The 21,365-nt window shown below is 42.4% G+C and overlaps 1 protein-coding gene across 7 annotated transcripts in view; it reads left to right on the top strand.

Annotated features, from left to right (window-relative positions):
• FGF1 (fibroblast growth factor 1) overlaps nucleotides 1-5,088 on the top strand; it is a 106,600-nt gene extending 101,512 nt beyond the window's left edge. For 5 of the 7 annotated variants that reach the window (XM_005904296.3, XM_070374536.1, XM_070374537.1 and 2 more), the window contains one exon: nucleotides 1,820-5,088. In XM_005904296.3, coding sequence (XP_005904358.1) covers nucleotides 1,820-2,014 — 195 coding nt within the window. In that variant the 3' untranslated portion in view covers nucleotides 2,015-5,088. The remainder of the gene's footprint in view (nucleotides 1-1,819) is intronic. The other 2 variants (XM_070374540.1, XM_070374541.1) reach the window with 2 other exon arrangements.
• Nucleotides 5,089-21,365: the final 16,277 nt, after the last annotated feature.

Genomic DNA, 21,365 nt, shown 5'->3' with positions numbered 1-21,365 from the left:
TTTAACTATCTATCCAGTTAATAAACTGACAGTTGCATTGGATCCTTTCACGTGGACATACTGCTCTCCACTTAACCAATCACCTTTCCATGGGTACTTATATTGTTTCCCTTGTTATCATTATAGCCAATATTTCAAAGAACAGCTTTTGAAAATATAGTTTTACACTGGCTCAACTATCTCAGAAGTGTCAATCCCTAGAAGGGAAATCACTGAGTCAAGGGTAATGAATACTTTAAATTTTGATGCATATGCAAGTTCAATTCAGTCACTCAGTCGTGTCCAATTCTTTGCGACCCCATGGACTGCAGCACGCTAGGCCTTCCTGTCTATTACCAACTCCCAGAGCTTGCTCAAACTCATGTCCATCGAGTTGGTGATGCCATCCAATCTTCTCATCTTCTTCATCCCCTTCTCCTCTTGCCTTCAATCTTTCCCAGCATCAGGGTCTTTTTTAATGAGTCAGTTCTTCACATCAGGTGGTTAAAGTATTGGAGTTTCAGCTTCAGCATATGCAAAAGTCCCCTCAAAAAGTTTCCACCAATTTATCTCACCAACTGTATGTAAAAGTGCCTATTCCCCACACTCTCCCCAATACTAAGCCTTGTAAATCTTTTTAAGATTATTATAACCAACATAAGTTAAATCATTTTTTAATTTGCATCTTCTTGCTAGTGAGATTAAATGTTTTCATAGGTTTATCACCCATTTTTAAAACAGCAGAGATAACATGCCATTTTGATAACATCCTAAATCTATATCCATATGGCCTATCTAGTCTCTGTATGCTCATACATAAAGATGTATGGAAGGAAGTTCATCAACTGTTAACAGATGCCTATATCTGAATGGATATGCTTTGGGGTGATTTTTTTCTTTCTGTTTTTAAAGTGAAGCTGTGATTTTTACAAGTACCATTCTTTTGATAAGTAGCAACATATAAAGTTATTTTCATTAAAAAAAAAAAAACCCTTTATGTTCAGGATGTGTTTTGTGCTCAGGACATATTTTGTGCACTCATGTTCATAATGGAGAAGGCAATGGCAACCCACTCCAGTACTTTTGCCTGGAAAATCCCATGGACGGAGGAGCCTGGTAGGCTACAGTCCATGGGGTCGGGAAGAGTCGGACACGACTGAGCGACTTCACTTTCAGTTTTCACTTTCATGTATAGGAGAAGGAAATGGCAACCCACTCCAGTGTTCTTGCCTGGAGAATCCCAGGGACGGGGGAGCCTGAAGGGCTGTCGTCTATGGGGTCGCTCAGAGTAGGACACGACTGAAGCGACTTAGCAGTACAGCAGCAGCAGCATGTTCACAATAGCACTAAAGTAAAATCCTGATGTTGTTAGTGAAAATCACCAGGGTGTAAAGTAAAATCGGCAGGTTTCATTTACTCCTCAGGATCACACCTAAGAAGGGCCCACAGCATCACAATCTGGTCTCCCCTATTTTGGATGTTTCTCACGGTCAAACCTAGGTGTCAGGTCTCCACAGAGACAAAAGATTCAGCCTTGTGCTTGAGGTACTTAAAGTCATTCAGGATTTCCTCCATGGGAGAGTGCAGGGTCCTGAGCACAACAGACACGAGAAGAGCTTGCGTAACAGCAGACGCACACTGAAGGCTCACCGAAGTCCTCATTTCTAGCCTCAGGCACAGGTTCCCTTATTTTCCCAGTATTTGCTTCAATGAACAAAAAAAAGTGAAGCACGAGAGCCTCACTAACTTGCCCAAGGTCACACAACTAGTAAACAGAGGAACCCCACCGAAAACCACTCACTAATTATTCTACTCTCTCTGGTTTTATTATTTTTTTTAGCAGACACCCAATGAGGAATGTTTGTTCCTGGAAAGGTTGGAGGAAAACCATTACAACACCTACATATCCAAGAAGCATGCAGAGAAGCATTGGTTCGTTGGTCTCAAGAAGAACGGAAGGTCTAAACTCGGTCCTCGGACTCACTTCGGCCAGAAAGCCATCTTGTTTCTCCCCCTGCCAGTCTCCTCTGATTAAAGAAATCTGTTGTGGGTGCTGACCACTCCAGAGGAATCTGAAGGGGTCCTCACCTGGCTGACCCCAGATTGTACCCTTTACCATTGGCCGTGCTAACCCCTGGCCCACAGAGCCTAAACCTGTAACGCGCTTCTAAATGCCCAGTTCACTATTTTTAGAGCCCTTCGTCCTGGCACAGTTTGGAACTGAGGGACCAAATGGCTTTTAGGGGCCAGCTGGCTGGCCAGTCTGGGTCTGGTTTGGAAGTCCAATTGCCTCTGGGCATCTGCTGCTGGCTGAGCCTCTCAATGCATGGGTGGGGCCAAATGAAGTATGAGCAGGGGGCTGCCAAGTGGGTTGGGAGTAACTGCATGCAATTCCCTCTACAGAGTAAACCCTGCCTGTGAGTCCCCCGAACATCTGGCATGATTCCCTTTCATCCTTTCAATCCATCACGAATGTCAGCAGAAAAGTTGATGGCTAGGTTGGAGGAAGGCAGCTTTCCATGAGTGGAAACATGGATGAAGAAATCCTCTCTCAAGAACAGAAGGGATTCCAATGGCAAGGGGAAGCTGACTGGATTCGAGTGGGATTTCAGTGCACAATCCCACTGAGAGGATTGTGGGAGGCTCAGGCACAGGAGAGCAGAATGAAGGCACAGCCTTAGGAGCTGTTACAATGTCTTGAGATCCCCCTGGTCATTCAGCAGCAGGAAGCCCTTGGATGATGTCAGGTGGAGAGCAGAAGTGGGTTCTTGATAAAAATCAGGTTGTCAGGTGTTGCAAAGTTCATTTGGGTCTGGGGAGTGGGTGTGGGAGTGATAAGATAGGGGAAGCATGGGCTGAGAGAATGTTATTCTCCAAAAAGGATATTCTAGAAATGAGAAGGAAAGAGAAAGGGACACCATGACCTGTGTGTGGGCACCAGAAAGTACAGGTTTGGGGTCTCGGGGCACTGCTTACAAACCATAGAGCATCTTGTTTGACTGCAGATTATGGTTCAGTGGGTCTGTGGTGGAGTTTCCCCGTTTCTTACAAGCTCCTAGGTGCTGCAGATGCTGCTGCCTATCCACTCCACCCCCACACATTAAATAGCAAGGTCCCTAAAAGTGTTATTCAAATATAAAGGGGCTCAAACCCAGACCCCATGCCCCATGGATCTTCCTGCACTCAGGCAGTTATGCTTGAGTTAAGGATTGTGGGTTTAAAGCGCTTTGGCCCAATGCCTATAAAATGCTCATTTAGAAGATATACAAAAGCATACTTCAAAAATGTTAAACGCTCACAAACAGCTTTTCCCAAAAGGCTGTTTGTGTGATGATTACTTATATAAATATGCTTCCTGCTTCAAGAAAACTTGACCCAAGTGGCTAGCAAATTAGAAACACCATTCATCTCTGACATGACACTGTTGCCATGTAAAGGCCTTTAATAAGCCATTTAAATTTACTGTGAGATTGTACCTTCTACCCATATTTAAAAATATATAGCTCAAAGGCAGTTAAACTCATTAGTATTCAGCCATTGAGAATGATAATAATAGCATATGCTATATAAGCTCCTTAATTATCTACTACTTAGACTACTACATTTACCTTCGAAAATGAGATTTCTCTTTGTTTTTCACTGTGGTGTTATAAATTTTCTTTTGAAAATGGGGACTCTCAAGCAATGATATAATTGTGTATAAAAACTGATGTCTTATAATGATTTTCAGTAATTATTAATTGAAAGGTAATTCCTTAGTAATTGAACTATTATGAATAAGAAAAATGGCAATATGTGAAAGTTCAGCATGATACTACAATTGAGGAACTAAGTTAACACTACATTATTAATATAATTCTGCATTTGTACAGCAGAACATTTCATAACTTTTTCTGTTTTTGTAACTCGGATAAGACAATTTTATTTTATTTTAGTAAGTCTTTGCAGGGAAGTTGGGGATAGTGCAGTGTGGCTTGACATCTCTTGACTATAAAGATTTGGCCAGGAAAAGGTACCCAGAGACAAATTCTAAGATATTTATAATGGTCCATAATTTTTAGTTTATGAATCAAATTCAAGTATAACATTGGCCAAGAAAAATTAAAACTGTGGCTAAAAGATGAGACAGAAGTCTGTGGTTGCAAAGACGCAAAGCATTGAGAAGAAACATTACTGTGAACTTGACAAGCTCAGCCCAGTCGTTATTTGTGTATTCGCTCGATGAGTAAGTGCCAAAGGTGTGCCAGGCATTTCACTGGGTCCTGGTGCCCCTGGGAACACTGTCTGCCTGGTTTGCTGCTGTATTCTCTCCCAGGGCATTATATAATGTTTATAATGAAAAATGCTGAGGATTCATTTCTTTCAGTCAAGTAAAGACCAGAGAATCTGTAGATTACTGCTGAATAAACAACTCCCAGAAACCAAGGTTTTGGAAGAATTAGCAGCCCCCAGCTTGAGATAAACCTCTATCCAAGTGTCAGGATATGGCCAGGTAAACCTAACACTGCAATTGCAGAACCATGTCAGTTCAGGGTGATAGCCTTCAAATCAATAAAAAAAAAAGCCTTCCAAACTTACATGAAGGAAGTGGGCGGCAGTTCCCTGTTCTGTTTTGAACATGTTCTCGTTCCTCAAGCATGGAGCATTCCTGTTGCTCTCTCTCTCCCGTGAGAAAGTTGCGGAGCCATCTGCCTGTCAGATGCCTGTCGTGTGGATTCATTTTCAAGCCAACTGCTACGAGTTGCCTGGCATTTTGCACAAAGCATCAGGAGCGTATACGCTTCTGATTGTTTTCAATGTGATGATGGTAGAGGTGGTGGAAATCTGTTTCCTCGGAAGGGGTGATAATTAAAGCCTCCTATGGCTAACCATGTGGACTTACAAAAAACTGACTAGAGCATCCCATGTTACCGAAGATAAGGGTCTGTGCTTTGTGCTGGAGGAGATGGAGCCCAGGTCCTCAACCTTGTAAAGCATACTGCTTAAACCGATCAAGTTCCTGGGCTGCAAAGCAGACCTCAGAAGAAGAAGATGCCTGTCATTCACATCACTGTCTCTCTTTTTTTGCACCTTAAAAATATTAGTAAATGTTACACTTATAGGCGAAAACTTTTCTCTTGGTTTTTCAACGTCACCGTGTCTCATCTCCCTGCGCAAGGACTTAGCTGGCATCCCTGAGCTCTGGCTGCTTTGTTTCCTTCACTTAGCTTGTTACCAGATATGAGACATTGAAGGTTGATAGGAAAAACATTTTTTCATTTTGTTTGGAAACCTAAGGCAATAACAGTGCTTTTCCAGGAATCCATTAGGGAAATACATGCAGGAAATTTGCCACCTGAAGAGCCAAGGACCGTTACTAACTTGTTGTTGTTGTTGTTGAGTTGCGAAGTTGTGTCTGACTCTTTGTGATCCCATAAACTGAAGCACCCCAGGCTTCCCTATCCTTCACCATCTCCCAGAGTTTGCTCAAACCCATGTCCACTGAGTCGGTGATGCCATCTAATCATCTCATCCCTCTGTCACCCCCTCTCATCCCTCTGTTGCCCCCTTTTTCTCTTGCCCTCCACCTTTCCCAGCATCAGAGTATTTTCCAATGAGTAGGCTCTTCGTATCAGGTGGCCAAAGTATTGGAGCTTCAGCTTTAGCATTAGTCTTTTTAATGAATATTCAGGGTTGATTTCCTTTAGGATTGACTGGTTCAATCTCCTTATGGTTCAAGGGACTCTCAAGAATCTTCTCTAGCACTACAGTTCAAAAGCACCAATTCTTAGGCACTCAGCCTTCTCTTTATGGTCCAACCTACACATCTGCACATGACTACTGGAAAAACCATACCTTTGATTATATGGATCTCTGTCGACAAAGTGATGTCTCTGCTTTTTAATATGCAGTCTAGGTTTGTTATAGCTTTTCTTCCAAGGAGCAAGCATTTTTTAATTTCATGACTGCAGTCATGAAAGTGAATTTCATGAAACTGACCATCAGCAGTGATTCTGGAGCCCAAGAAAATAAAATTAGACACCGTTTACACTTTTTCTCATCTATTTGCCATGAAATTAGTTTTCTGATGCCATGATCTTAGTTTTTTGAATGTTGAGTTTTAAACCAGCTTTGTCACTCGCCTCTTTCACCCTCAACAAGAGGCTCTTTAGTTCCTCTTCACTTTCTGCCATCAGAGTGGTATCATCTGCGTATTTGAGATTGTTGATATTTTTCCTGACAATCTTGATTCCAGCTTATGATTCATCCAGCCTGGCACCTCCCATGAGGTACTGTGCATATAAGTAAAATAAGCAGGGTTACAATATACAGCCTTGATGTACTTCGTTCCCAAGTTGGAACAAGTCCATTGTTCTATGTCCAGTTCTAACTGTTGCTTCTTGACTTGCATACAAGTTCCACAGGAGGCAGGTAAAATGGTCTGGTATTCCCAACTTCTTAAGAATTTTCCTCAGTTTGTTGTGATCCACCCAGTAAAAGGCTTTAGCATAGTCAATGAAGCAGATGTTTTTGGAATTCCCTTGCTTTTTCTATGATCCAATGGATATTGGAAATTTGATCTATGGTTTCTGTCTTTCCTAAAGCTACTTTGATATATCCGGAAGTTTTCAGTTCATGTACCACTGAAGCCTAGCTTGAAGGATTTTGAGCATTACCTTGCTAGCATGTGAAATGATCACATAACATGATGGTTTGAACATTCTTTGGCATTGCTCTTCTTTGGGATTGGAATGAAAACTGACCTTTTCCAGTCCTGTGGCCACTGCTATTTTCCAAATTTGCAGACATATGGAGTGTAGCACTTTCATAGCATCTTCTTTTAGGATTTGAAGTAGCTTAGCTGGAATTCCATCATCTCCACTAGCTTTGCTTATAGTAATGCTTCCTAAGGCCCACTTGACTTCACACTTCAAAATGTCTGGCTCTCAGTGAGTGACCACACCATCACAGTTATCCAGGTCATTAAGACCTTTTTGTATAGTTCTTCTGTGTAGTCTTGCCACCTCTTCTTAATATGTTCTGCTTCTGCTAGGTCCTTGCCATTTCTGTCCTTGATTGTGCCCATTCTAGTAAAAAATGGTCCCTTGGTATCTCCAATTTTCTTGAAGAGATCTCCAGCCTTTCCTATTTTATTGTTTTCCTCTATTTCTTTGCATTGTTCACTTAAGAAGGCTTTCTTATCTCTCCTTGCTATTCTTGGAACTCTGCAATAGGCTGGGTATATCTTTCCCTTTCTCCTTTGCCTTTCACTTCTCTTCTTTTCTCAGTTATTTTTAAGGTCTCCTCAGACAACCAACTTGTCATCTTGCATTTCTTTTTCTTTGGGATGGTTTTGGTCACCATCTACTGTACAATGTTCCAAACCTCCATCCACAGTTCTTCGGCACTCTATCAGATCTAATCCCTTGAATCTATTCACCACCTCTACTGTATAATCATGCGATTTGATTCAGGTCATACCTAAATGTCCTAGTGGTTTTCCCTACTTTCTTCAATTTAAGCCTGAATTTTGCAATAAGGAGTTCATGATATGAGCCACAGTCCACTCCAGGTCTTCTTTTTGCTGCCTATATAGAGTTTCTCCATCTTCGGGTGCAAAGAATATCATCAATCTGATTTCTATATTGACCATTTGGTGGTGTCCATGGGTAGAGTCATCTCTTGGGTTGTTGGAAGAGGGTGTTTGCTATGACCAGTGTGTTCTCCTGACAATACTGTTAGCCTTTGCCCACCTTCATTTTGTACTCCAAAGCCAAACTTGCCTATTACTCCAGGTATCTCTTGATTTCCTACTTTTGATTTCCAATCACCTATGATGAAAGGACATCTTTTTTTGATGATAGTTCTAGAAGGCCTTATAGGTCTTCACAGAACTGGTGAACTTCAGCTTCTTTGACATTAGAACCTGGTTGGGGTATAGACTTGAATTACTGTGATGTCGAATGATTTGCCTTGGAAATGAACCGAGATCATTCTGTCATTTTTGAGATTGCATTACAGACTCTTTTGTTAACTATGGGGGCTACTCCATTTCTTCTAAAGGATTCTTGGCTGCAGTAGTAGACATAATGGTCATCTGAATTAAATTCACCCACTCTCATCCATTTTAGTTCACTGATTCCTAAAATGTCGGTGTTCACTGTTGCCATCTCCTGTTTGACCACTTCCAAATTACCTTGATTCATGTACCTAACATTCCAGGTTCCTATGCAATATTGTTCTTTAAAGCACTGAACTTTACTTTCACCACCAGATACATCCACACCTGGGCATCATTTCCTCTTTGGCCCAGCCTTTTTTCATTCTTTTTGTACTTATTCCACTCCTTCTCAGTAGCATATTGGACATCTACCAACCTGGGGGGGGCTCATCTTCTGATGTCATATCTTTTTGCCTTTTCATACTTTTCATGGGGTTCTCAAGGCAAGAATATTAGAGTGGTTTGCCATTTCCTACTTCAGTGGACCACTTTTTGTCAGAACTCTACACCATGACCTGTCTGGGGTGGCCCTGCAACACTAATTCTTCATCGTAGCATGCAAAATTATGCTACTATTGGAAAGCTAACCAGCTTGCACTTGGCAAAGGTACAATAACTTGAAAAAAAATTTAAGGCTATACTTACAGTTTTCAGTCAATGGAAAGAAGAGCATCTCTTGCATCTTCCAGAACCTTGATGTAGGGTTAGAGGTCTGCCCATTGGATTTTCTGAAATTAACACATAAAAAACATCTCCTTAAATAAATTCCTAAGTCCATATAGTCAAAGCTATGATTTTTCAGTAGTCACGTAGGGACGTGAGAGCTGGCCCATAAAGAAGGCTGAGTGTCAAAGAATTGATGCTTTTGAACCATGGTGTTGGAGAAGACTCTTAAGAGTCCCTTGGACTGCAAGGAGATCAAACAAGTCAATCCTAAAGGAAAGTAACCCTGAATACTATTAAAAAGACTGATGCTAAATCTGAAGCTCCAATACTTTGGCCACCTGACGCAAAGAGCTGACTCACTGGAAAAGATCGTGATGCTGGGAAAGATTGAGGGCAGGAGAAGGGGGTGACAGAGGATGAGATGGGTTGGATGGTATCATCAACTCAACGGACATGAGTTTGAGCAAACTCCAGGAGATGATGAAGGATAGGGAAGCCAGGCGTGCTGTAGTCCATGGGGTTGTAAAGAGTCAGACATGACTGAGCAACTGAACAACATTATGACTTCTTATTCTTAGAAGGAAGGACACTGCATCCTAGACATTGTGACAGAATCAGATCACACACATGCACCCTCACACATATGCAAACATATGCATATGCTCGCACATGCATGCATGCTCACATGTGTACATGTAACTATAAAAAATAGTTGGGTGGTGCTTGCTCACTCTGTGAGTTATGTATCACGATCGATCCCTCCTTTTCCTTCTAAAGTTGCCTAAATTAGTAGTTGTCTAGTTTTTGGAGCTTAAGCAACTATAACAACTACATTTTCTATTCCATTTTCTAACATAGTACACATATTGCTTTTAACATTCACATAATTGAAACCAAAAAATGTAAAACATTATACATATGAAATGCACACTGAGATTTTTCTATTACATTCCCCTAAAAAATGCTGGTCAAACATCAATTAAATGGGGTCACAGCATTCAGGGTCACAACCACAGATTAAAATACACTGGCTTAATGCAACCAATCTCCTTCCCAAAGATGACTGGACCCTACTAGGCTCATGTATTTTGTTTGACTTTAGTGTTTTCAAAGACATGGTATGCTCTTCACTCAATGACATAAATCAAAGCAAGATCCTCCACACCCACCTCCTAGAGTAATGGAAATAAAAACAAAAGTAAACAAGTGGGATCTGATTAAACTTAAAAGCTTTTGCACAGCAAAGGAAACTAAAAGCAAGGTGAAAAGACAACCCTCAGAATGGGAGAAAATAATAGCAAATGAAACAACTGACAAAGGATTCATTTCCAAAATATACAAGTAGCACATACAACTCAATATCAGAAAAACAAACAACTCAATAAAAAAGCGGGGAAAAGACCTAAACAGACATTTCTCCAAAGAAGACATACAGATGCCTAACAAACACATGAAAAGATGCTCAACATCACTCATTAGTAGAGAAATGCAAATCAAAACGACAATGAGAGATCATGCATACCAGTCAGAATGGCCACCATCAAAAAGTCTACAAACAATAAATGCTGGAAAGGGTGTGGAGAAAAGGTAACCCTCTTGCACTGTTGGTGGGAATGCAAATTGATACAGCCAGTATGGAAGATGGTATGGAGATTACTTAAAGAACTAGGAATAAAACCACCATTTGACCCAGCAATCCCACTCCTAGGCATATACACTGAGGAAACCAAAACTGAAAAAGACATGCATCCCATTGTTCCCAGCAGCACTGTTTACAATAGCTAGAACATGGAAGCAACCTAGATGTCCATCAACAGATGAATGGACAAAGAAGCTGTGGTACACATACACAATGGAATATTACGCAGCCATAAAAAGGAACACATTTGAGTCAGTTCTAATGAGGTGGATGAACCTAGAGCCTATTATACAGTGAAGTAAGTCAGAAAGATAAATATAGTATACTAAGGCATATATACAGAATCTAGAAAGATGGAACCAAAGAATTTACTTGCAGGGCAGCAGTGGAGAAACAAAGGAAACAGACTTCTGGACATGGGGAGAGGGGAAGAGAGGGAGAGCTGTATGGACAGAGTAACATGGAAACTTATGTCACCACATGTAAAACAGATAGGCAATGGGAATTTGCTGTATGGCTCAGGAAACTCAAACAGGGGCTCTGTATCAACCTAGAGGGGTGGGATGGGGAGAGAGAGGGAGGGAGGCTCAAGAGGGAGGAGATATACGTATACTTATGGCTGATTCATGTTGACGTTTGACAAGAAAACAACAAAATTCTGTAAAGCAATTGTCCTTCAATTAAAAAGTAAATTAATTAAAACAAAAAAGATATATAAGACATGGTTTGCTCTTGAATAAACAATACAAAGAGACATCCTGTTACCCAGGAACCATCTGTTTTAAGGGCATAATGAATTCTTTTAGCTGGTTTGCTACTAATCATGCAAAGCAAATGCAGTGATGCAGATCCCATGGGCACTCAGTGCTGCCTCCAATGCTGGTCTCAGCAGATTTCTGCTCTCAGAGCTACAGAGACTCTGACCCTCTCCCCTCCTGTGTAGCCTGGTAGGCGATAGTCCACGGGGTCACAAAGATTTGGACGCGACTTAGTGACTAAACAACAACAAAAACAACCTCCTCCTACAGAAATCTCATGACTTTGGGGTTTCAGGTCATCGCCTCCCTAACTCCCACTGTCTTCACTTCATGCCTTACTCTTGACCCCACAATTCCTATTTCATAATCTTTTCTGAACAAGACATGAAAAGTGGACTAAGCCAGGAAAAGGCTAGAAACCCAGGGCCTCTAAGCATCCTCTCCAGTCTCCATCACTTTATAGAAATGATGCTCTTATTTACTAAAAAAAAAAGTATATACCATTCATGACTCAGTCATAAGATAAACATCACTGCAACTGGACTACATCTTACTCAGAGATTCAAAAATTCCCATCCTTGCTGAACCAACCAGAGAGTGTAACCCTACGCTCTAAATATTTGAGGGGTTTAGGGTGGTTGAGAATTGACCTCTTATGGATGCTTCTTATGGGTGAACTGGACTGCAAAGAGAAAAATATAAATGAGGTCACCTTTCATATTTCTGGCAGGACAGTGATGGCCTGTCTGCCCGTGGTGAAGAGAGGAGGGGAATCCCAAACCTAATTGCTTTTGAGTTGTTAGGATATTAACAAGCATGATAAAAGTGACACACTAAACAGAGATGTGCCCTTAACTGAACTTTTGCAAATTAAAAAAAAAAATCTTTTCAGGAGCATTCGTGCAAAGTAAGAAGCCCAGCCAAGCAGTGGGATTTGTATGTTTTCCATTTCACAATTGCTAAGGATTTGTTTGACAAGTATTAAAGTTGAAATGATGGCTCATAAAATGTGGCACACTCCCCTCCTTCCGATTTGGCTCCCTAAACCTCTTCTTCACCCTGAGAAAGATTCCCTTTGCCACTGTACATAAAATTAATCTAAAATCTAGGCAGACAACTGAGTGCTTAAGACATGGGGATCTGACATCAGGTACTCTGGACCCCAGTGATTCATCCAATACCCTCTCAAGTTACAAAGGAATGATACTAAGTGACTATTGGGATCTTTCTGTAACATGGTACTTACTCTGTGGTTGACATATTGACCATGACATACTACATTGTTAGCTTTCCACTCTAGCTATAAAATTAAAGAGAGAAACCAGGTCACACACAGCCTGAAGCTAGAGAGTGGATTTGCTTTATAAAATGCATATACTGTAGGGCCTTGTTTTGGTGTTTTGGGGTCTTCCAAGGAGTCTGAGAATATTTGTGATGTGGGGAGGAGGTATTTCCCAAATTGCTTCCTTCCTTCTTAGCTTCCAACTGTCACACAGGCTAAATTTATACACTCAGCAGCTAAACACTGGTGTCTATTTTATTACATAAACAAGCAAAACCTCACCACGTCCTTGATGTGCTTTTCTATCAGCCTTAATGAAGGGTTGGGCACTACCTCTTTGGAACTGTATTCAATTTCAGGATTTAGTTCACTTGGCTGTAGTGTTTGGGGATGTAGCTGTAGGTAGGCAATTTGTACAAATCATCACAGAAACACACTTCATTGTGATTTTCACATTTCATGTGGAAATGAAATGTGCCTCAGGAAAAACATTTTAGTCTAACCTAGAAATACATAGGAGAAGGCAATGGCACCCCACTCCAGTACTCTTGTCTGGAAAATCCCATGGATGGAGGAGCCTGGTGGGCTACAGTCCATGGGGTCGCAGAGAGTCAGACACGACTGAAGCGACTTAGCAGCAGCAGCAGCAGCAGCAGAGATACATAAGAGCAAGACATTAGATTACTTTACTGAACTTTCTTCTCCACAATATGTGATAGGAATGTTATCCTATGCTCACACGTTTTGTGTAAATTGTAGACACAGGACTGTTCATAGCCTGGGAATATCAACTATGTTCAGAATTTAGTCATTGCCTATAGAAATGAAACCTGTATGTGGGTCAAGAATCAACAGTTAGAATCTTACATGGAACAACTGACTAGTTCAAAATTGGGAAAGGAGTACAACAAAGCTGTATACTGTCACCCTATTTATTTAACTTATTTGCAGAGCACACCATGCTCTGCAAATATGGGCTGGATGAATCACAAGCTGGAATCAAGATTGCAGGTAGAAATAGCAGCAGCTTCAGATAAATAGATGATACCATTCTAATGGCAGAAAGTGAAGAGGAACTAAAGAGGTAAAAGAGGAGAGTGAAAAAGCTGGTTTAAAACTCAACATTCAAAAAACTAAAATCATGACATCTGGTCCCATCACTTCAAGGCAAACAGAAGGGGAAGCAGTGACATATTTTATTTTCCTGGGCTCCAAAATCACTGTTGACAGTGACTGCAGACGTGAAAATAAAAGATGCTTGATCCTTAGAAGGAAAGCTGTGACATACCTGTTGTGTTAGTCGCTCAGTTGTGTCCGACTCTTTGTGACCCCATGGACTGTAGCCCACCAGGCTTGTCTATCCATGAGATTCTCCAGGCAAGAATACTGAAGTGGATTGCCATGCCCTTCTCCAGGAGATCTTCCTGACCCAGGAATCGAACCTCAGCCTTTTGGGTCTCCTGCCCTGGCAGGCGGGTTCTTTACCACTAGCACCACCATCCATCTAGATAGCATATTATAAAGCAAAGACATCACTTTGCCAACATAGGTCCACATAGTCAAAGTTATGCTTTTTTCCAGTAGTCATGTATGGATGTGAGAGTTAAACCATAAGGAAGGGTAAGTGCTGAAGAATTGATGCTTTTGAACTGTGGTGTTGGAGAAGACTCTTGAGAGTCTGTCAGACTGGAAGGAGATCAAGTAAGTCAATTCTGCTGCTGCTGCTGCTAAGTTGCTTCAGTCCTGTCCGACTCTGTGCGAACCTGTAGACAGCAGCCTACCAGGCTCCTCCATCCTTGGGATTTTCCAGGCAAGAAAGCTGGAGTGGGTTGCCATTTCCTTCTCCAATGCATGAAAGTGAAAAGTGAAAGTGAAGTCACTTAGTCATGTCTGACTCTTTGCCACCCCATGGACTGCAGCCTACCAGGCTCCTCCATCCATGGGAGTTTCCAGGCAAGAGAACTGGAGTGGGTTGCCACTGCCTTCTCCGAAGTCAATTCTAAAGGAAATCAAACCTGAATATTCATTAAAAAGACTGATGCTGAAGCTGAAGCTCCAATATTTTGGCCACATTATGCTAAGAGCCAACTCACTGGAAAAGACCCCGATGCTGGGAAAGATTGAGGGCAAGAGGAGAAGAGGGCAACAGAGGATAAGATGGTTGGATGGCATCATTGACTCAGTGGACATGAGTTTGAGCAAGCTGAGAGATAGTGAAGGACAGGGAAGCCTGAAGTGCTGCAGTACATGGGGTTGCAAAGAGTCAGACATGACTTAGCAACTGAACAACATAGAAATGAAAGGTAAAATCTATGACATTTTCAAAATAAGAATATCTACATGAGGATCCCCAAATCACCTAGGAAATGGTGCTTGTTTTAAAACTGACCAGATGATTTCTGATAATACAGGACAAAAACCCAATCCAGGGTGGCAGTGCACAGAGGAAAAACGAGGGAGAAATTGGTTTATCTTTGGGGCTACGAGAACCTGTCACATCATATTTAATTGGTATGAAAAAGAGAGATGGTTTTACATAACACTTGAAAATGTGTAACTCCCAAGCAACTGAAACATCTGGGAAGAATTCGATTGGGCAGAAGGCTAGTCAATGCAGTCCAGTCCACAAGATAAACAGCATCAATAAGCTGAAAATGAAGCATCTTACCTCAATTCCCTCATTAGTTCACCCATTACCTACTGAGCATTTGGGACTAGGTTAGTCAAGGTCTGATAAGAAGACAGAAACCACACCAATAATTTAAATAGGAAAATATCAATGGAAAGAATTTTTAGCTAGTAAAAAGGGGCTGTCTACAAAGAGGGGTAAAGCGACCTCTGAAGATAACTGAACAGCAGATGTAGGGAGCAGTTACAACCCCCAAGACTGAGAAAAGTATTGAAGGAAGGAACAAATAAGCGAGAAGCCCCTCTCTGGAGGACAACATTCAGACTTCATGGGCAAAGGTGTGGCCGTGGCACACAGGAGACAGAAGCTCTCAGCACGGTGCTTCAGGGAGCTGCCCACAGAAGTACTGGCAAAACTCTGCAAGCAACTCACTGGGGTGTCAGTGGCACTCACTGGAGGTTGTGCACCACTAGGTCTTCAGCAGAAAGCTGCCCACTGGCCATTGCCATAGGAGCAAAAAGAAAAGCACAAGAACCCTAGAAAAAAGCCCCTTTCTCTCACAGCAGCCCTCCAGCGCCCTCTACTGACAAACCTTAAGTGGCATCAGCTGGCGAAGGAGAAAAGATTACAAGGTCCAGCTCCACCATGAAAAGAAAGCAGAGAAGAATGAACATGGAGCAGAGAGACAATGCCCTGGTAATGAGCATAAACATGACTTAGATACTGTGCTAGACACAGTGTTAGAAGATGAACAAGTATGGTCCTCACCCTTAAAAGCTTACAACAGCCATGAAGAAAGTCCTTATCTGAAAGCATCAAGTGTTTTGGCTTTGTCCCCTATAAAATAACATCTTTCTAAGCCCTCTAAGCTTCTCTGAAGCCCATCATGTATGTTCAAGGTCCTTTCTTTAGACATTGTTAAGTCAGTCACTAATTTAAGTCAACCCAAACCAAAATCACTGCAGATGGTGATTGCAGCCATAAAATTAAAAGACACTTACTCCTTGGAAGAAAAGTTATGACCAACCTAGATAGCATATTGAAAAGCAGAGACATTACTTTGCCAACAAAGGTCCATCTAGTCAAGGCTATGGTTTTTCCAGTAGTCATGTATGGATGTGAGAGTCAGACTGTGAAGAAAGCTGAGCACCAAAGAATTGATGTTTTTGAACTGTGGTGTTGGAGAAGACTCTTGAGAGTCCCTTGGACTGCAAGGAGATCCAACCAGTCCATTCTGAAGGAGATCAGCCCTGGGTGCTCTTTGGAAGGAATGATGCTAAAGCTGAAACTCTAGTACTTTGGCCATCTCATGCGAAGAGTTGACTCATTGGAAAAGACTCTGATGCTGGGGGGGATTGGGGGCAGGAGGAGAAGGGGACGACAGAGGATGAGATGGCTGGATAGCATCACTGACTTGATGGATATGAGTTTGAGTGAACTCCAGGAGATGTTGATGGACAGAGAGGCCTGGTGTGCTGTGATTCATGGGGTCGCAAAGAGTCGGACGTGACTGAGCGACTGAACTGAACTGAAACCAATATAATATCCACATACAGAAGAAGGTAGCTCTGGGGTCAGACTGGCAGAGTTGGAATCCTGGCTTTTCCATCTACTGACTTGGTGACTTAGCGCAGGTTACTTAATCCTCTATCCTCTGTTTCCTCCCCTGCAAAATGAGGATACAAAGAGTACCAACCTCACAGGTTTGTTGAGAGGATCCAATGAGATGGAGGCATGCAAGAATTTTTGACCCAGTATCTGGCGTACGATAAGGATTGAATAAACATTTGCTATTATTTTTATAAAAATATAATTATACATACTATGTAACATGAGAGAGCATAAAATGATCTTCTAGATTCTCCATTTAGGTTCCCAGTGATTGTTTTCATAAGCCCACATTTGGAGAGAGCTTGCTTCACAGCAATTCATTTGAAAAAGACAGAAGAATCTCAATTGCCTCCAAGCTTACTTCTATAAGGCACAGATGATGTTATGTAATTGTCCCATTGTAGTCTGGGCTGGTTAGGCCACATCTGGATTACTGTATCTCATTTTAGATGTTACATATTAAATGAAGTTTTGCAAATGGAGGCTAAAAGATGAATAGCAAGGGGCCAGAAAAACACATACCAAAAAACAGCAAAAGAAACTAGGTGATTCAGTCAAGAGAAGATTTGACATGAGCTATCATAGACTTCCCTGGTGGCTCAGACAGTAAAGTGTCTGCCTACAATGCAGGAGACCCGGGTTCAATCCCTGGGTTGGGAAGATCTCCTGGAGAAGGAAATGGCAACCCACTCCAGTATTCTTGCCTGGAAAATCCCATGGAAGGAGAAACCTGGTAGGCTACAGTCCATGGGGTCCCAAAGAGTTGGATATGACTGAGCGACTTCACTTTCACTTTTCATCATAGCTCTTCTCAGATCATGCAAGGGTCATTTTCCTTTTCTTGCTCATAGTCAAAATGAGTACAGGTATTTGGAACTTGCTGAGAAAGTGGTTTTGGGTTCAGTATAAAGCAAAAACTCTAACAACTACAGCCACTCCATGGTTGAAGCAAATCCACAGACAGTGGCTGCCATCTGCCACTCCTGGAGATTTTCGCATGGATTCTAGATGGCCGTCTATGGTTGACTCTGTGAGGCATCCCTCAGGTCTCCCTTCAGAAATGATCCTCCAGCTGCTGAGAGTATTACCTGCAGATGGGTGGCCTAAGGTGCCTTGCTCAAGAGCATGTCCCTCTGAGGCAGTCTGTGAAGCTGCCAGGTTTAGGCAGTTCTGAAAGATCATTTCAGCTTCAGACCTTCTCATAAAGTCAGCTGAGGTCTCTATGCTGAGATGGCCTCAACTTCTCCTTCTGCCCTGTCCTGCTTCCTCTCCTCCCACAGGTGTTCATCCCAAGATCCTAACAAACTTCCTGCATGCTAATTTTCATCACAGAGTCTGTTATTAGGGAAGCTTGTCTGTGACTGTACCTGCCCAGGATGCTAGAAGCACCACTCTGAGCAGGATAACTGCAGAGGTCTCCTACATCCCCAAGACCCTCCACAATCTTTCGGCATCCCAAGCTGAATGTTCTAAGTATACAAAGTCCCAACCTGTCTCTACTGTGTGCATCCATATGGATGATCCTCAAGACAAATCTTGGCCTTCTTTCTAGTCATCTGACCTATGGCTCCCTGATGTGCCTGGGAGGGGCACACATTGAGTCATTAAATTGTTCATCTAGTCATGTAACAGGCTTTCTACAAATATTTATGAAGGCCAAAATATGCACCAGGCCTAGTGGGTACAACGGTGCACGATGAGACTCTCTTCTGCAGCCCATGTTCTAGTGACAGGAAACATATGAACAGACTGTTTTCCAAATTGCAGTTATTTGCGTACTGCTTCCAAAATTTCTGCCTATATGCCCATTGCCTTATTCATATGGCTTATGAAAGGTGGATTCACAGTTTTATCTATTTTAGGCCTACTGTAAGCAGAAATACTCACAAAGGGACAAGCTACTACTATATAGACTTTTTTCTAACATCTATTAAACACAGAACTTTAAAGGAAAAACACGAACGCTTGCATATCATTTTCCCCATATAAAAATGCCACACCCTAGGAAACAATTTACACAAAGGACCATACAGGAGAACATACAACTCCGAGTGTGACAGGTGCTTACAAGGGAGAAGTATTCAGGGTCCTCAAAATACATAATGGAGGATTTATCTCACTCATAAATATCTTAGGGACTTCCCTGAGAAAGTGAGCTGTTATGTGCAAGAAGAGTAAGGCCTGACTAGGTAAAGAGGTGGAGTGTGGGCTGTGAAGAACATTCCAGACAGGGGCAGTAGCATGTGCTAAGGCCCTGTGGCAGATGGGAGCACAGTGCCAGTGAGGCTCAAGAGTGGAGAGCATGGGATGGGGAGCATGGTGTAAACTGAGGCCAGCCAGCAAGACAGAGGCCAGTGATGGAAGAGGGAAGTCAGGTGGACTCCACTGTCCAGCACATAGATACCCAAGTGGACACTATGTTTACATGATCTTTCTCTCCCCCTTCCCTTTCCCACACAATTGAATTAAATCACTTCTCTAGACCCTCTGCCAAAGAACACAAATAATCAGCATCAGCATGCATGTCCCTGGCCTGGGTTCAAATTTAGACTGTAAAATGTATTCCAGATTTAAAACTTTGGGGGTTGAGGTTATATTTGTCAAATATTTAGATCTTCCCCTGAGGCTTTTATTCATTCCATCCAGCAGGTGAAGTACAGGAAAAGGATTTTTGTTCCCAATAAATCCTCTTTTAGCTAAAAGGAAAAGCAAGGTTTGCCAGCACAGTCAAGGGTGAGAGATAAAACAAGGAAGCAGTGATTGTGTATTTGAGTCTCATTCATATGGAAAACATGAACTAATTAGCATCTTGGTGCTGTTGCTTCCAGAGATTCTGAATTTGACGTTTCTGTCCAAGTTTGGGTAGCTATGCTATTAATCAGTCCCAAAACAAATGAAGCAGCTTAAAAAGAATCACACAACCAAAAACCACATCCTTCACAAGATAGAAAAACAGAATGATAACTTGGAAACTCTGCAGGGATGGTGCCAGTCTCAGGGTTGGGGGGAGGTTGGCTGTCTGACGGAGATGTTTTAATTTGGGTACGAAGACAGATAACAAAAACATGTTTTCATGGATCTAACAAGGAAAATTCGATAGGGCACATTACCCTGCAGTAACTGGCTTCTTAAAGACCTATCATCAAATAGCAACCCCACAGAAAGAAAATAGAAACCAAAGAGAAAGAGAAAAGAGACAGAATAGATTATTTTCGGTCTCCAGATTCTGTAAGAACATGACTGATTACAATAACCATTCAGAATTGATCTCCCTCCTTTCTCTAGAAGGCATGGAGACCTGCCTTGCTGACAACCAAGATAGTTCTCACTGCTATGGAGAGGGGACTGTAGCAGATACTGGAGAAAGGAAAGAGGAGGGGGTTCAGGAAGCTACTGCCTGGCTGAGGAACGTGGTACAGAAACAAATCATGAGAAGGTCACACGGGACAGCACTGACAGAAACATGTGCAGGGGCCACAGAGGCCCGGGTGGGAGGAAAGGCTCTTCCCAACGGAGATGGAGAAAGCTTACCCGAGGAGGTGCTGTGCAAGAGATGAGCAGGTGTCTACCAGGTGGCAAAGTGGGAAAGGAAAGCAAGACCATGGAGTCTCACCTCGTCCTTGGATCAGGCAGTGGAGAGTCAGCCTGTAACAAGTCACACAGTCAAAGGCAACCCTGAAAAGCCTGCAGGGAGATGGATATACCATCTCTCGGAAGTCTTTGGGAAGGGTTCAGGCAGCTATGTCATAGGAATGTTGTGAGTAAGCAAGCACTCTCGTCACACTCACTGGCAAGGCGCCCCCAGGACAATGTGGGTAACAGCAGAACCGTGCCACCCTTTCTCCCCTGGGAGCACACACGCATGGAGAAGACAGGCAGGCAGATCGCCCATGCTATTCATCTTTCTCCTTCTGTCTCTCTCCCCACCCCCAAATCTCTCTCTCCTGGGCGAGTAAAGTTGATTTCCTTTAAGTAAACTAGGCCTGTGTCATGCCGCTTTCCTGCCAAATACAGGATATCAGCTTGGTATTACCAAACTCTGCTATTAAGAATGGGACTTCCCTAAGCCTGGGTTTCTACATCCCTAATACAAGGAGAACATAAAAACCTTCTTCATAAAGTTAAGGATTAAAGAACTCACCTGTGCAGACTACATAGGGCTCTGCTTGGTACAGAGTAGGTGGTTAACAGCTGTGCACTGCTATTATTATTACTCCAATCAGAGAAGACAGCATGTGTTCAGACACAGACGTGCAAAGCAGAATGGTATGTTTAAAGGATGGTGTACAGCAAGACTAACAAGAGGTAAGGCTGGTAAGGTAGGCTCTAAGGAATTTGTTAAAGTTCTTTATTGCAGGACTAAGTTCAGTCTCCACCTGTCGGCAAGAAGGAAGCATCAGAGTCTTTACGCAGGTAAGTCATAACTCTACATTTAAACTGAGATAGCTCTGGTTATAATATGGAAGAGAAGATGGGAAAACAAGCCAGGAAGCTACTATAAGAGCTTGGCCTTGAGATAATGAGAACCAGAATTGATGGTGGTGGTGGTAGTGCTGATGATCGGCTGTCTTAGTGTGGGTTCCACCAAGGTTGGGAGCAGATCCCAAGAAGCACAAGTAAACGAAGGAAAGTAAAAGAGGAAGGGGAGGAAGGTCAAAAACGGCGCATCACTGATCACATCTGCTGTGGAACAGAGGGTGGGGGTGGGGCACTCGGTTTCCCTGGGAGCCTCTCAAGGATTACGGAGAAGACACCTCAGAATTGCCCCAGTAAAGAAAGTGGGCACTTTCCTTCTATGGTTGTGAGCTTCCGCTAGAGGT

The sequence above is a fragment of the Bos mutus genome, chromosome 7 (assembly GCF_027580195.1).
Source record: "Bos mutus isolate GX-2022 chromosome 7, NWIPB_WYAK_1.1, whole genome shotgun sequence".
Taxonomy (NCBI): domain Eukaryota; kingdom Metazoa; phylum Chordata; class Mammalia; order Artiodactyla; family Bovidae; genus Bos; species Bos mutus.
Note: the sequence above shows the minus strand (reverse complement) of the source record. Positions and strands in the feature narration are given on the sequence as shown.